The sequence below is a fragment of the Camarhynchus parvulus genome, chromosome 4, assembly GCF_901933205.1.
Source record: "Camarhynchus parvulus chromosome 4, STF_HiC, whole genome shotgun sequence".
Lineage (NCBI taxonomy): Eukaryota > Metazoa > Chordata > Aves > Passeriformes > Thraupidae > Camarhynchus > Camarhynchus parvulus.
Genome location: NC_044574.1, coordinates 39,159,226 through 39,176,502, shown reverse-complemented (window position 1 = coordinate 39,176,502; position 17,277 = coordinate 39,159,226). Strand labels below are relative to the sequence as shown.

The 17,277-nt window shown below is 36.6% G+C and overlaps 1 protein-coding gene across 2 annotated transcripts in view; it reads left to right on the top strand.

Moving 5' to 3' along the window:
• Positions 1-17,277, top strand: part of KLHL2 (kelch like family member 2) — a 53,787-nt gene that overhangs the window by 6,097 nt on the left and 30,413 nt on the right. For both annotated transcript variants that reach the window (XR_004060685.1, XM_030947581.1), the window contains exons 3-4: positions 1,299-1,405; positions 5,944-6,065. Coding sequence is in view for 1 of the 2 variants with exons in the window: in XM_030947581.1 (XP_030803441.1) it covers positions 1,299-1,405; positions 5,944-6,065 (229 nt within the window). In the remaining variant the exon portion in view is untranslated. The remainder of the gene's footprint in view (positions 1-1,298; positions 1,406-5,943; positions 6,066-17,277) is intronic.

Below are 17,277 nucleotides of genomic sequence, written 5' to 3'. Positions count from 1 at the left end.
GACCTCTGCAAAGCCACCTTACTTGAGTCTGGGCTCATAAATTTGTATAATTGCAGAAGTGAGAGATCACAGAGTTTTCTTTTGGGCTGAGGTGAATATCTGAGCAGTTTGGCTGAGAGCTCTAGTTCTGTCCAAACAAAATGCAACTGCTCACCTGATTTTGCTACAACTCAGTGTGGTAGTTGCAAACTATCTAAAAATCTTCATTATGTATTCAGGAATGGTAAAAAATTACCTTTTTTAAGATATTGAGAATAGAAATCACTAGATTGGTGTACAGCTCTAGGAATCCCTAAGGAATTCCATCCCTATAGCATATGTTTGTTAAGTCGTACTTTTCCCTCTTCCCTCTGTTGCTGTGGGTCTGAGTTTTGTGGATTCCATACTGCCTCCACAGGGACGGTGCTAGCATGAACAGGAAAGAAGCGGTGACTGTAACCCTTACGCTGTGAAGTTGCAGCCTTTTTGTGTTGTGGCATGTTTTCTTTTTTTTTTTTTTTCCTCTCCTTTTTCAATCTAGAAAATTGGATTATAAGGGTTTAAGTGGAAGAGGTACAGCCAATAGCTGTAAACTGCGTAAGAAACACCTGTGTTAGGAATGGTTATAAATGAGATGTTACTTTATTGCAACTGAACAGGGAGGAAATATGTTACAGTCACAAAGGACAAGAATACAAATGCATGTAATGAAGATACAAAGTCAGTCAAGATACAAAGTTAACCATAATAAATGCTAAACTGTTCAGACTGGAAAAAATAATTGCTATTGTGTGCATGGGCTGAATATGAAAAATGCTTGGAAAACAGTGAATATAGAGAAGATTGAGTACTAGATTAAGTTGGCATAAGTTTCCAGTGTAATGTGATACAGGCACCTCAGTTGAAATTTGGATTCTTTGTTGTCTGTAAAGCCTTGTTTCTTATGTAACTTTTTTTTAGTGCTTGTATACATTAAATTCTGTTTTTTCTATCCTAGTTGTTCAAAGGGGCCCAGGCTTCCAGAGAGAATGTTTATAAATTGGACTGATACAAATTATGGTTATTCAATGCAGAAAACTTCTGTACAATGAATCACAATTCAGTTGTTTGATTTTTAAACAGTTTTGTGTACCCAAGCTCCATCCGTAATCTGATTGAGTAACATGTGGTTGTGTAACACATTTAAAAACAATCCTTCATCAACATTGTCTGCCTGCCTCTTCTGATGGCATGGGAAAATAAATTGTTTGTGATATCATATATACTTTTCTGTTGTAGTTCACTTATGTGAAATTGCCTTCTCTGATATTTCTAAATAGTCAAAACTTGCTGTGTGATGTGACGATAGTAGCTGAAGACATGGAAATTGCAGCGCATAGAGTTGTGTTAGCCGCCTGCAGCCCCTACTTCCATGCCATGTTTACAGGTACCAAATGTTTCAATACTTACTATGTTGTAATCCAGTCTTACTGTATAAAGATTAAAATTTCATTACTTTTGCCTTTTAGGATCTAATTTGATTTTTAGATAAGCCAATAGGAACATTTGGGATTCTTAATGATTTTTTTTTTGCAGTCTAAGGACATACTGTCAACATAGCCTTTGTTAGCATGATGAATGCTTTAAAAACTCTCCTTAATTAAAAAACAAATTAGATGTTAAGTAAGCCAGCGATAGTCAAGTTGTTATACCCTTTCAGCCTCTAGTTATCTCACTTGTCCAAAAGAAGGTTAAAATAACTTTCATGTGAATTTTGGAGTAAATTATGTCCTTTGAAAACTAATGCTTCTACATTCTTCAGCCCATGAATGCTCTAGGCTGTCAGTAGATATGAAAGCTTTCTGTGGCTTTGGCAGCCTATAGCTGGAGTGCATGTTTCAGTATATTTAGGGTAATTCTCAATGACATATGTACACTGCATCATTGCCACTACTTTTCTGTACAGGCTTGAATCGACTTCTACGCACTCCATGCTGGCCAAGTTACTGCTTTACTGCTAGAGCAGGAATGCTGAGGGCTTGCAAGGCTAAGATAGGTTCAGGTTCATAGGAGCCTCCAGCTGAAATTCCTGTGCTGTGGGCTTAATTCCATCATGGTTATAAATCACATGGAAATAATGTGAAATTCAGTGCCAAAGTAAGAATGCTACTAAATGCATGTTAAAATTAACTTCTGAGGTTTTGTCTGTTCATCCTCAAATCTTGTGCCAGCTTTGTAGTTAATGTCAACTGTCTGAAATTAAAAGACTTCTCTGTAATCCATTGCTTCGGACCACCAGCTCAGATGGAGGTAGAAATGTGACTCTTGGCCTGCCCATATGCAAACAGATTGGTGTTTTAATAATTTTAATTGTATGCAACAAGATGGATGAAATTTGAAATACTGTTCTGGGGAAGTGTTGTGTTCTGGGGAAGCAGCTGATCATTCTTGATTTTATAGGCAAATATTTTGACATATTCAAGGCCAGAAGTGGAGTAACTTCTACAAGAATGCTTTAAAATTGCTTGTAAAATTAAATATCTCTTCCTCGAGCAGTTCTTTAAGTTTGCATTTGTGGTTGAGGCAAACATTGTGGGTGACTGATAAATTCTTTCTTCATTTTTACTGCTGTCCATAAAATTAGAATAAAAAAGGCTGCTTCTACAGTTCCTTTTAATCACCTTAGTAGCAGAGAAATGCAAGCCTCTTATATTAGTTCTGTATTAAAGACTAACTGTTGTTGACTATCATATTGCAAATACTCTTTGCTCAGCATATAGCTTTTTATTATGTCTTCTGTGATTAAGGCATTTCTGCTTGCCCTGACTGCCCTTTCTGTGAAGAAGTTTATTACCCATTCAGAGTGCCAGTGCAGCAGTGTCTGTAGCTGCTCTCCAGATGGAATTACTGAAATCCTCCCTTTTAAGTTTTTTTACTTGTTTTATGTTTTTAAATGTAGGCGTTCTTTAGCCCCAGTGGTGCAGGAGTTGGGAACACTCACTTGAGTAATGGGTGTGAAGTGTTTAACTAATGTATCTGTGGTGAGGTTTGTGTAGTTGGTGAGCAAAATAGGTGGGAGCTTAAATAGAGTTCAGCTGTGGCTTTAAGAGTTATCAGCAGATTTTATACTAGGCTTATAGGTTGCTTACAGCACGGCCCAGCTGTGGTATTGGTGCATTTCAGCCATTCCCCACACAAAAATTCTTGAATTTCATTGTGATTGTTCTCTCCATGAAGCCTGGAATCCACACTTCCTAGGTGGATTTTTATTCTCATTCAGTAATCTGCAAGTTCAAATAAGCAAATTTGATCCCTTAACCAGCCACAACCAAAGGGAGAAGTATCTTCCTCTATCCAGAATAAAACACGGACTGAAAAGATAGTGGAAAAAATTGCACTCTTATGCTTTAGGGTTACTTCTTGATTAGAAATTAGAAGTTTATATTTAAACATGTGTTTGCAGGTTGAGTCCATCATTCTCTGAGTCATTAAACATTACTGCAGTGCAGGCTGGGATATGGCATTAACTGGGTTCAAACTCTCTGCCTGTTTGTTTTTTTTTTTTTCCTTTTCGTCATTTGTACATGTAATGGTAACCCTAATAATTATCAGGAAAGAAAAATGTATTGTCTTTTAAAGTTACAAAATGTAGTAAGTTAGTAACAATTATCCAATGAGGAGATAGGGAAGAGAGTCCCTGCTATTTAAACTATGTTAATAGGAATACTTCTTTTGTCTTATACAGTGGAATTATTTAGAAATATAATTTAAATCTACTTAAATGTTTAGAGAAATTGATTATAAAGCATCAGAGAAGGGACTCTTCAGTGGCCATAGGGGCTGACTTCAGATAAAGGTGACGATGGCAGTTATCCTTAGGGATTTACCAATTTACCTGCTCTCTTCACTTCCATTCTCCGTTTCTAAAATTCTTGGGTAAAAAAAAATAAAAAAGAAGAAAAAGGCCTTCTTTGTATTACTTTGTGAGGAACTATGTAAGTTTTTTAGATAGCCCCTTTGTATCTTTGTAGCCCCTTAGTATCTTCCACCTCAGTTGGTGCTTTGCTGCTGCTGCTTGGGAGGTTGGATCAGCTCAGTGCTTTCTTCAGTTCATTATATGCTTTCCTGTCTCTAAGAACTCTGTGGAGACATGGTGGTGCTGCTTCCCAGTCATAAACTGAGTTCTTCAGCAGGTTGAATTCTAGCCTGAGCCTGCCTGCTGAGTGCATCTCTGGTTTCCTCTATATGATCTAGCAAACAGATATGGGTTGATCTAGAATTGTAGTAAGATTGCATGTGTGGTTCACATGAAAGTTGGAAGCAAGTATTTTTGGGATTATTTCGGTTGAGTGGTTTTTTTGTTGTTGTTGTTTGGGTGTGGGGTGTTTTGGTTTGGTTTGGTTTTTTTTTTTCCTGTTCAGAGCTTTTTATTTTTATATTCTGGGCTTGGTTTTTAAATAGAGAAGGTGCCTATCCATGACTCTAAAAGCCTTGACACAAAATCTGAAAACAAATCTAATGTGCTTGCAGAATATCAAAATCTGCTCTCCCACACACAGAATTTTCCCAGAGGACCACCTCCACAGCAGCTTGCATAATAAATAAGTTGCAGCTTACATGCTCTGAAGATCAATAGGTTTAATCTGTGTCAAACTAGAAGCAGGAACTTGGAATACAGGGCCCTGCAGGGTTCTGCAGTCATCCTTCAAAGGTGTAGGGGATTGTTTCAGAAGTGCAGGTGAAAGGAAAAAGTTCTGTGGGAGCTGGATTTTGCTGGTTTTTACGTCTTTTGAACTTTCTGCCACTTAAAGGGTTGATTTGCAATGCTGTTCTTTACCCTTCAGCTCAAAAAAAAGTATGGTACCATGAATAGTGGTGACAGATTGTCAGTGATGATCTCTTTGCTGAAAGCACTGGGTAAAATGCATTGTTTGACACTAACTCTGGAGACCAGAGAGTAACAAGCAATGAAAATGTGTATGACTTCATAAAAAAATATCAGCAATGGTTAGCATGTTCTTGTTCACTTCTCCATCCTATCTTCTTTTCTTGTTGTATACATTAAATTTATTATATCACCAATACCCTTATTGCCCAAGGGAAAGAAATTATATCCTATATAGAAGAATAAGAAACTCATGTATTCAGAGATTGGGATATACTCTTCCAAAGTGAAATTTTATATATCTTCCAACATCACTTTTGTAGTTCATGTTTTGTTTCTCAGTGAAAGTCAGTGCAAGAGGGTTTAAAGGTCTGAGATTACCTGATCTGGAAGTCATATAGAAGATTATAGTCATTACTTCAAAATATATATTTGGGTAATTATTTCATCCATAAAGAAAATATTGCACTTTGAGAAACATCATATTTTAGAAGGTGGAAGATGTTTTGCAGGCCTTTCTATGAAGATGGGTTGTGGCATATGGCCAACATGTCAGCCTCCACAAAATGAGATCCAACAAGTTTTCCCTTGCTTACCATTTTATCTTAGCTTGAGCTGTTAAATTGGAGCTGCAAAAGAGGTGAAATCACCAAGGGAATAATAAGTAGTCAAGCAAAGAAATATGTATGTTAATTCTTCTGTGGGGATATAACTTTTCTTATTTAAATAAATTTACTCCGGACTGTGTTTGGTATGCTCCTTCAGTTAAGTTAATAAAGCTAGAGTATTTTAATATGCTTTCCCAGCAAAATGTTTTTGTATGCATTTGAAGTGTCATATTTAGGTCTGATAACAATATTTTCCTGATACTTTACACTGGAAAAAATAGGTCAGCTGCACTAAAAGTATTAACCCAGGTAGCATTTGCATGATGGCAACAAAACCTTCCTTCCTCATTGGAGGAAGGAAGAAATTAAATTATTAGTGTTGAAGTTTTTCTACTATCACAACTGTTCATACAAAATTTCTGCTGCTGTTAAACTTCTACATTCATGCTGTATTTCTGTCTTATTTACTTGATTAATAAACTGTGTTTGTAGGTGAGATGAGTGAAAGCCGAGCAAAAAAAGTTCGAATAAAGGAAGTTGATGGCTGGACTCTAAGGATGCTTATTGATTATATTTACACTGCTGAAATTCAAGTTACAGAAGAAAATGTGCAGGTAAGAGTGAGAATATTTTCTGCAACAAATGAGATGCAATGTGCAGAGTCATTTATTTTGTCATTGTGGTTCAACTCCAACATGGGAAATCTCATCTGTAAACTGGAATATTTTCAGACCTTGTGCTTACATAGTAAGTAGTCATGCTGTTTAAATTCTGGGTCAAATTCAAAGACAGTTCAAGTAAATGAACAGTTAGTTGACTTTAGTGGTCTTTGCAACCAAATCTTATGTAATGCAATAAAATAGATGGTCTACTCTGCCTAAAATTAATGCCACCTCTGTACACCTCTTCTCTAATATTTAAGTGAAATTTACATAAGTAAAGTAGATTTATTCCTTAATGTGAAACCATGTTGTCCAATTAATCTGTCCTGTTTATTTTTTTCACTATTAGCCTGCACAATAAAGTACTTTTCCCTGCTCAATCTCTGTAACTTGCCAGTGACCAGCTGTGCAGAAATGTTTAGCTACTGCTTTTTTTTTTTAATTAAATCAACTAATATCTATCATGAAGGTTTTGTCTATCCCACACAGAGCTAATAAGTTTTTCCAATTGGCTGTACCTTAAGATGAAGCTTAAATTAGAATAAAACAAATACTAGCTTAGAAAACATAGCCTCCTGCATCTAATATTTTCTAAATGGAGGTGGACTTAAGATGGACAGAGTAGATTTTCTTTTCAGTATCTTTTGAGATTTGTTCTGGAGGTTTGATAAGTTTAAAGCTAGTTGCATAATGGGGGATACATTTAATTCTCATGTTTTCTTTGTACTGCTATGCTCTTCTTTCTGTTCTTGCCCAATGCCGAATAACTGGTTATTAGCAGTTATTTTGCTGCTTTAGCAGGGTGCAAAACCATGTTACTGCATTTGTCATTGAAAACTTCTGTTGCAATTATGTATTCTGAAATTATTTGCTTTTACTGGACATTAGGCTGAAATTAATAGCATTTTATTGGCTGCTGAATCCAATGGGGACACTGCTTGTTTTAGCCGTGCTTGACTGAATACTTCCTGAAATGAGAAATGCTGCCAATAAAATATCCTGCTACTAAGACTTCCATATCTTAGGTCATATCATAAGTAATTTAATTCTGCAAGACTAATTTCTTGTCTTTCTTAATGACTTGTTTCTTAAGAATCTTCCTTTTTAAGGAATTGTTATGGTCTGATGATGAATGTGCATAGTGAAAAAAAAAAGGCTGAAATTCTCTTGTATTTTACCAATCTGGGTAAAATCTGGGTGGTTGCCCAAATCTCTGTATCGGAGTGGAAGACCTTGAGCAAATCCGGAGCTGTCAGAGATTTCCTAACTAACCTCTTGCTGCTTGATCATTCTGGCTTTTCATCCTTAAAGCAGAATATTCTGTCTTGCTGACAGAGCTTGATGGCCCTAATCTTGTACATTCAATCCATAACATTGGAGGGGACTTAACAGGCAGTGCTACTGTATTTTGGCTGTAGGTGCTGTCTAGGAGGAGGCATTATCACCTGTCCTTGGCAATGCTGACTCTTCCATGTTAATAGGGAGGAAAAGCATTACATTTCTTTGTCATGCAGGAGTCTTTGAAGGCCAGAAATCCATGGGTTTAATGCTCATGAGTCTGATAGGGCTTTAATTTTCATGGCTTCAGGTTATCTGTCTAAATATAGATATCTGATGATGATGGGGATGTTAGTATAAATAATATGGCTTGGTGAGTGATATTACAAGTTTGTGGTTACTTGAGTACTGTCAGACTGAAGAAAGTTAGACTTCTAAGCTGGGTTTTGATTTTTTTTCCAATATAGTTGCACTTTAATGTTGATGGTGAATATACTTGTAATATGACTGTATTGTATGTAAACTTTCTCTTACTTTGTCACTTTCATCCTTTTTACATTATTATTACTAGATATGTAGAGTTTATTTGCATTACAGCAGAAATAAACACTGTGGATAAAAATAAATATGCTGATGCAAATTCTTTTCATTATGCTTGAAAGCCAAGATGGGAAAATTGTTGCTGTGACTTTCTGGAAACCTAGAAACCTAGTGCAGATTGTCAGGCCTTAGTTAAAAATGTGTTCTCTCCATAAGCGTGTTGCATGCTATTGAGATTAACTATAGCTCTCAATTTCTTGTCTATGTGACCTAGAAGATATTGTGAAATTTTGGTAGTTGTTAAGAATTTATCTTGTAGGAATACAGAGGAGTTAAAACCTAAGATGCCATTTTACATTTAATGTGTTGAACTGGAGCATCATCTTCTAGTAAGCTGCTTATGATTCTTATTCTGAAACCCTTGACGGGATTTCAAGTGTATCATTCCATCTCTTCAGGTTATACATAGTAAGAATAGGTATTGAATTAATTTCTAATACGTGATATAATGTTTGAAGAGGGTGTGCAAGCTTCATGTTTAAGTAATGTAGAATTGCTAAGTAGTTCTTGGAATTAAAATAGCTGCATTGTATATTTATGAAAACTAATTATAAAGGAATACATAATCATAGCCCAGCTCATTGGTCTTTCTCAAGGGGCAGGTTAACTCCGAGCTTCTTTCCTTAGAATCTTACTTGATCTACATGTGGACAGGAGAGTGCTTCCTGACTGTGCCTTTGCAGCTTTTCAGTGAGAGCTGTCCATTTTATTCTCCCCACTGTCCTGTTCTAACTTATGCATGTTTTTGACCAGGTGTGGAAGTAGACAAATTAGGTGTAGGTCTGTGATTGAGGAGAAAACCACATTCAATTAGTCCGTAAACTGTCAACACGTGAGGCCCTCATCGCTGGATGTTATCGCTACATTAGTTAAACACAAAAGAACATTTGTTCTTTTCTTCAGTTCTTGGTTCAATAGGTTCCCCCCAGTCTGCAACAATAAGAGAGCTGGTATATGAATGTGTGTACATTCTTTTAGTGTTTGTCCCTCATTTAGAGCAAGTTATTTTATAATTCATCTCTAGTGGCACTAACTTTGCATAATGCCATACCAGTGTTTCTGCTGTGTTTACATATCAAGTCACATTTTTCTGCATTCTTAACTCTTTGCTTTTCCCTTTTTTTTTTCTTTTTTAGGAATGAAATTTAATACCAGACTTAGTGCAATATCTCATTCTTGATATTTTAAGGAGGGAATATCTGAGTTAATGTTTTCAGAAGGCAAATCAACTTTCTTCCGTATAAAATTTTTTTGATATCCATATAGGTATTAACTACATGCAGTGCACAATGTGGGAGAGTTGGTTACTATAAGGAGCTCATGCGTGAGTAACTCTCCCACGCTATGCGAATGCACTGCAGCCCCTTTTTAGTCAGCTGTACACCTCGGGCCTCTCCTGAGCACAAATATATTGGAGGAGAAATTCCTGCAGTTGTTGGTGGGCTGTGGATTTGTTATGGGCGTTAGAGGCCAGCCTGATACAGGCTGAGTAGAATGTGATTTGAATAAACACAAGTTAGGTGATTTGGTTCCTTTCGACTCCCTGCTACAGGTCTCTGTTCCTTTAATTGTGCTTATACAACTATTTGCTGGACTGTTTTATAAAGCAGATCACTGAACTCAAAAAAACAGCTGACAGCATAACACTCTGTATCTCCACTTCCACCCCACATGGGTTTTTGGGAGGCTTTTGAGTTATCCTTAACTTGGATCACAGCCCTGTCAGTTGTTTTCACCCAGTACTTGGGATTAGTGTACTGAAGTGTAGGAACATACACCAGTGTTGGGAGTAGATGTTTCTCTGCAGCCTGGGGCAAGCATTACAGGTAGTTTCACTGTAATGCTTTGCTGCTGCTGCTGTTGTCTTGCTTTTGGACAAGGTGAGTGCATGACAGATAGGAGAGAAAATCACAAAAAATGGTATTTTTACAATTGTATAACTCTGTCCTAGCATGTTTTTTCCTTTTAAAAATTTTGTTAGGTACAACAAACATGAAGTCCAGAATCTTTAATAGGGTCATACAAGAAGTATCATTTTTTCTGCTGATTTTCTGAAATTATTCAAGAACAATGTTTGCATAGTAATAAGCATATTAGGAATAGTAATATGTATGCATTTTTTCTTTGTAACTCTTACTGTTCACGCAGATTGCCATAAAAAGTATCACAGAGATGCTTCTATTTGTATGGTGTCATTGGGTGTGGGCATAAGAGTTGACAGCACATTTGATTTAAGGTGCTGTCAAAACAAGGTCCAAAAAAGCAGCTGATTTCCCCAAGAAATCCTCAAAAAAGAAGATCCTAAAGTTGTCCCAGCTATTTACTAAGGTAGACGTTCTACAGTACCATGTTTGGTAGTATAGGCTTTGACTATTCTTGCTACATATAATCACCTCTAGCTGATCAGTGTTCCAGGGTTGTTGAAACCCTGAAAAATCCTCAAGGTTGAAAATGAGCCTGTGCCTCACGCCAAAACCCAGAGAAGTCCCACAGTTTAAGAAAACAGATGTGTTCTTTTTAAGATGTTCAGCTTCTGAATTATATTTGTGGCTTGATCCACAAGCATTGGGTCATGCCACAAGTTGGACTGAGGGTATGTTAAAGGAGCACAAAGAAGAAGGAATGTGATGTTACAGGGAATAGCATAAAAGATAATTGCTGCTGAGCTCTGTGAAGTGAAACAGTGACTGAATGTATCTAGACTTGGCAGAACATATTTAATCTAACAATGGAAACTGGACAATAATCCTTAGGTGGTTTATTCCAGTTGCTTTAATAGTTTTTCTAGTTCAAAAGGTAGGTAGTACCTGACTTAAATGTTCCTGGTCTATATTAGACTAATTAATAGTACTTCCTTCTGTCATCTTGTAAAGCAACTTGTTGCTGTTTTGCTGCAATAGTCTCATGTACTGAATGACTGTTCTTATTCATATACTTTAATTTTTTTCTTTAGGCTAAACATCATATACTGTTCTTTGGAGACAGTAGTTTCTAAATCTTTTACCATTCTTCTTCTCTTCTGCTCTTCTAGACTCTTAGCATTTTACCTAAATCTACATATTTGACATCCATTGGCCAAATTGGTCAATTAAGACTTTGTTACTGTTGACAAGAGTGAAATTATTATCTTGTGAATAAAAAATACAGTGTTTGATTCTTTATGTCATCAATAAAGACAATGTTATGTCTTTATGACATTGATTCTAGTAGTCACTATATGTTTGTGCTGGTAGAGAGAATAAGAATGAGAACATGAAAGTAGTCATACAGCAGGAGAAAGAAATTGTGGCATCTCTTATTTTGGTAAAAGCCATTTTGAGGAATTTGTTGTTTTAAGCATTTATGTTTATTAGCATAATACTTGTAATGAGCCAAAACTGCAACCAGTGGAAGTCATTATCTGATTTAATAGTAGTAGCATGTTTTTCGGTAAGTTTAGTGGGCAAGACTTCATGTTCACATCAGGAATTTTCTGTTAGGAAGAAATGCTAATTTGCAAGTCTGTTTCCAGAGTACAACCACATGTTAAAATTGCTTTTAATAAAAAAAAAGTAAAGAAATTATCTATTTTCATTTTGGTACATGTTTAATTATATTTTAAAATTCACCAATAACAGAAAAAATATGACTGAAAATCTTGTAAAATTATATCTGGTTTCGGGGTGGAAGGGCAGGAGAGAAGCAAGATATGTACAAGTCATTTTAAAACTGAAAGAAAAATGTAGAAGAGAGCTTTGCACAAAATAGAATGCAAAATAATGAACAGTACAGACTTGTATTTGTTGAGGAGGACAAAAACCCCTAACAAATCAGCAAGGAGTAGATATTAATTTCAATAAAATGTAGTAGAACTATGTATAATCAATAAGATGAAGTCCATGCAAACATAAGGTCTGCGTTTACTGTGCCCAGTCTTCACTGGATACTAATTTAAAGGCAAAAATAAAATTCTGTGCAGCATGAAACATTCCTTATTTGCTCTTCTGCTAAGCATTAGAATAAAATCAGATAAAAATATTCAGAATAAACTGTTGTATTGTACTTTGAATTGGTGTGCTTATGATGAACCCCATGCAGTTTTATGTGGGTAGGATGTGAAATAATCTGTTTAGGGGCTACAAGTTTGTTGTGAAACTTGTATTACCAGAATGTCAGATTTAGTAATGGAGTTGTTCTTTTTCCCCACCTCTGTGTCTCATGATAGTCTCAGATTCTTTCCTTCAGTACCCTTTCTACTAAGGGTCAGGTACACCAGTTCACAGGAATTTAATTTAAAAGAGAGTTCACATCAACTGAACAACAGCAACTACTTGTGTGTGCTTTTAGCTTGAAGAAAATGCGGAATGACTTAATAAAAGCCAGTTTATAAGACTGATTTCTTTACTTAATATTTGCCACAGTCTTTGAGCACATACATGATCAAATTAATAGAGCTTATATTCTGGTAATCTTAAGAGCTATACTAACTTTGTATCTCAGCTGAGAGTCAAAATGCTAGTAATATTGTGATACTTTTCAAGCTTTATCCCTGAAAACAAGTGTTTTGTGTATATGAACAGGTGACTAAACTGTCTTTATGTGAGTTAACTCAAATACTGTGATGTGTGAAGAGCATAAAGCATGTGTTTTGGAAATAGTTTCACTTTAGATATCTAACTTAGAATGTTTTTCAGGAGTTTGTGAGCTTGCCAATGAAGTATACCTTCAAACACTACAGAACTTCTCTTTTCCCTTCTTGGATCAAAAAGATGTCCCTCCCTTTCAAAGGGATCTATCCAAAGGGGTATATTTTCTTTATGTATATTGGAAGTTTTTTGTTAATTGGGGTAGATTTTTCCTTTTTAGAATCCAAGGCTGACTTTGCAAAGGTTCTTTACAAATGCGTGATTAGGCATTGTAAGAGGAGGGGGTTGAATTCAGTGCTTGAACAGAGACATGCATTCTGTGTCCTGGAAGTGTGCCTGCTGCTGTGTAAGTGGGTGGAAGAGATAAAAGAAATATTTATTCAACTGAACTGAATCCTGTGAAGCTTTCACTGAATCTTATAATGCAGTAGGTTCTGTTTCAAATGTAAAATACATATTTTATATAAGAAACTGGTTTGAGAGAAGGTAATGCTGAAATTGCTTCTATGGGAATTGGCTATTTTCCTTCAGAGAAGCTAAGAAAGAGATATGTGGAAAAAAATGCCACACTTAGAAACCTAAAAGGGGCAGGAAGGGAATGTCTGATTGATGCATTGACAGATGTGCCTCTAGCCACCTCTTCCTTGAAAAGCTTTTGGTAATCAGGGAAAGTGAAACAGCCTAAACAGAAGTATATCTTGAGAAGAGTAGGTGTTGGCAGGCTGGATCTAGGCAATTACATCCCTACTGGTCATGATTAACACCTTGAATTTCACCAAGAGGCCACTTAATACAGGTCCAGTACGTCCCCAGTCGTGCGCTCTACTGAAATGAGGGCTCCTAAAGAAGAGTTTATGCTAAATTAGCAGCAATTTCAAATAGATGGTGATGTTCTAGACAGTGCAGTTTGGTGATGACAGCAGGGGTCATGATAGCAGTTTTTATAGCTAGAAGCAGTCACAGCATTCTAGCAGATGCAAGTAACTTAATCAAATTGTTGCTGCTGTACCACAGGCTAATCAGGTTGGCATCTCTGAAGTTTGCTGACTGGTTTCATAAAGGCCTTTTTATTTACTTTTTATTTTTAAATTTAATTTTTGTTTACTTGCATTTGCCTCTATTTACTAACACACTTTCCTGATAAAGCATTCAAAGATCAGCCACAGTAGATTCTTTCAAAAAATGAAAATAGCTTTGACTTTACGTTAAAGTTTGTTGATAGCACCTTTAGAGGTGAAATCTGTGAATTTGTTTCCTGTGACTTAAATTTAACTTGCCAGCAACTCTCAGCAAAATATCCCAGTGCAGCACATGTTCTTTTAGACAGACTGGTAGGCCAAATTTTCATTAAAACTGTACAGCTGTCTTTTAAGCTGTTCATATAGTTTTATTTTTCTGAGCTGATACCAAATTCTGATTCCCAAATAATCTCCTATAAAATTTTGGACAGATTTGGCTTCCTGCCTTCAATATATCACGAGTAAGGTGCTAATTATTGAGCCCTGAGGTGACAGGTTACAATCCTGCTTGTTTCTGAGATAATTAAAGTATTTGTCATGGGCTTTGGTTTCCTTGTCTTCCACATCCTGGCTTTTTCCAGACTCAGATTAATCTTGAAAACACCATATTTCCACCATCATATTTCATTTTACCATCACTTTTTGCTTTGCCTTCATGAAAATCTAAAATGCTCTGTCCATAAACTCACTTCTTTCTTTCTTAAGAGGTTTCAGGCAACTGCACAAGTTCTTGAAAGTATTTTCTTTTTCAAAATATGTTTTATGTAATCGAGCTATTAGAGTGTCAAGAACTATTTGATGGTTGGTGGTCTTATTTCCCTGACACAGATATTATTAAAGCTTTAGGAGGAGATGGAGTTCTTTATTGGATCATCTTATAGAGCCTTAAAAATAAACAAGCCTTTGGCCTTTCTGCTCATCTCCACTTTGGCTGCTGTGGCATAGATACTCAATTATGAAAGCTTTAGCAAAGTCTGAAGTTGTATTCAGAGTCATTCAGGTTAAAATACTTTATGAAGCTGGCTCATCCTAATGAGTTTATGATTAAAACAGGATTAACTGATGTTTTTTAATTCTGATGTATGTTGAAACTACATGGTAATCCAAACTTTCACTTTTATTCTTTTATGACAGTACAGTTCTAATAATATTAGGGGCTTGCTGACACTGCAGAGAGATACTTAAATCCAAGCTGACATGAGTTTCATTGCAAAGCCTATTCATAGAAACATGTTTAGGTCTAGGTCTTACTGGGCAAGAACTTAAGGCTGGACTAAACAGCCTTATAGTGTGCTCTTTGGTTGTGTGCTGAAAGACTACCACTGTGTTTTGCTATTGTATGTATTTTATACTTAAGGCTTCAAGCAACCATCTTAGCTCCTTTTGACCTATTTTTGTATTTATGACAACAGCTTTGAGGATTTTAATAATATGAGGGCACAACTAATATGTGGCATAGCTGTAGGAGAGACAGTGGCACACTCCTTGAATTTATATGCATTGTAAGATGTGTCAGGCAACAGTAAATGATCTCTTTTTTTTTCCACTGAAATAATCCTAGTAGGCATTCTTCATTTGCTTATATGTGCCTGCTTGTCAGGAGAATGAGTGTAGGAGGGAAGGCAAAAGAGGAGCGTGATCTCTTTAAAGGCATATTTTATTACAAATACAAGCTTCATTAATTTGCACTTTAAATGAATAAGCTTCACCTAATAAGAGCTGCTGACCAAAATACTAAGCAAACAGCTTTGCTGGAAAATGTAGTATTTTGTTCTCTGACAATTTTTAAATGCATTTAAATTGTATTTTTCTCTATTTTTTAATGCATATCTTTTGTGATTTTAGCTATTATATATGTGCAAAGTAGAACTGCCTGGTTTTGGGGGCACATTATTATTATGTACACTGCAGAATCGCTGCAGTTGCTATATTGTCACTCCCCTATGTTTGTTTTTAACTGAGGAACTGGGTTTTTGATGTGGCTGAAGATGTGTTCCAAAACCTCACGCTTATTTGATAGATGTTTGATGCTCTCTTAAAGGATTTCCGTTTCTGATCTGGCTTGCTTGGTGGTATGTGACAGGAGGAAATCGCACTGTGTGCTCAGTGTGAAGAAAGCATTAAGGGTTGCTGAAGCTGGTAGCCTGATAACAACTAGGTGGCTGCAGCTCTGTATCTCCAGCCTGGCAGTGAGGCTGAGCGTGCCTTTGCAGTAGGTGCATGCACAATCACATGTGCACAGTGCACACTGCCAGCCCCACAGATCTGTGCAGGCAGAAACACTCACCTGCTGTCTCCATTCTCTCTTGAGCCAGGCTGTCTTCCTAAAGAGTCTCTTGGACTTGTCTAACTTGTCTATTCAATTGCTTTTGTATTGTTAAGACAAACTGAATAAATACAATCCATACTACTTCATTTAGGGATAAATTCTTTGCCGTGTCCTCCCCTGGATTATAGAGAATAATGAAGTTCATGAGGTAAGCAGCAAAAGGAGTCTGTAGAGAAAGCAATTGCTGTGTCTGTACAGCTGTAGTTGTGGTTAAGGCAGAGGGAAAAATGGTGGCAGGACCACCAGAACCAGGAGAAGCAGATGTTGCACAGATATGGCAAATTCTCTCTCCTGAGGTATTCACATTTTTATGTTCCTGCCTTTTTTTTCTTTCCTTTCTGCAGATATCTTACTGCTATTTCTCTCTGTCCTCCAAATGATGCTTTTTAATTTTATTTTTTTTTGGCCCTCTGAATGGGGATCCAAGAACTTTTTTTCATAAAGAAAATTGGGTAGGCAGAAGGGTATGAGCCTTGTAAGAATGAAAAGATGAACCTGAATGGGCATTTGAGCTGTTGTACACCGGCTTGTAGTTGCCAAAGAGAAATACATAAGGGAGAAACAGAACTGAGAATGAGCACCAGAGAGAAAATTAATCTAAAATGTGGATCAAAAGGTATGAGGAGTAAATTAAAATTGTCCCAAGACTGTAAAAGTCTGTCTTGGACTATCAAGTGCCAGTGTGTGTAGGAGTCAGAGAGTCATACTTGTTCCAGAGAGAGATTGTTGTCTTGTGGACTGAATCACAGATTTCCTGTCTCAAAATCTCTGTACCTTCAGAAGATGTTTGGGCGTTCTGTTTTTTTGTGTTTTGGTTTTGATTTATTCTTTGGTGGGTTTTTTTTGGTGGGAGGGAGAATGTGGGTTGAGGTTTATGAAACCTCTTGTTTCTGCTTATTTGGAAGAGACTTGTGGGCAAAGGCAGTGAAGAGGCTTGTAGCTTGGCTATGTCAGCATGGTTGAAGCAAGAGCCAAGGAATGAATCAGAAACTCTTGGAGGAGGTGATGGGGTGAGAGAGAAGTGGGGTTGAGGCAGGAGTGTGTTACAGAAGAGATACTGATCTGTAATCCTGCACTTCAGAAGCATGTGATTCTGATTACTGTGGGAGGTGAATGGGAAGTCACCGAGGGATTTAAACAGGCATGTTTAATTTAAATGATAAAAAGAATAAAACACTTTTACTCAGCACTTCAGCTCTAAATATAACATCTATTCATTTCCTGCATATTGTTTCTTAAATGAGTGATTTAGGAGAGCGTGTGGGCTGTCAGAGCCATGCACAAGAAAGATTCCAAAAACTAATTAAGGTAGA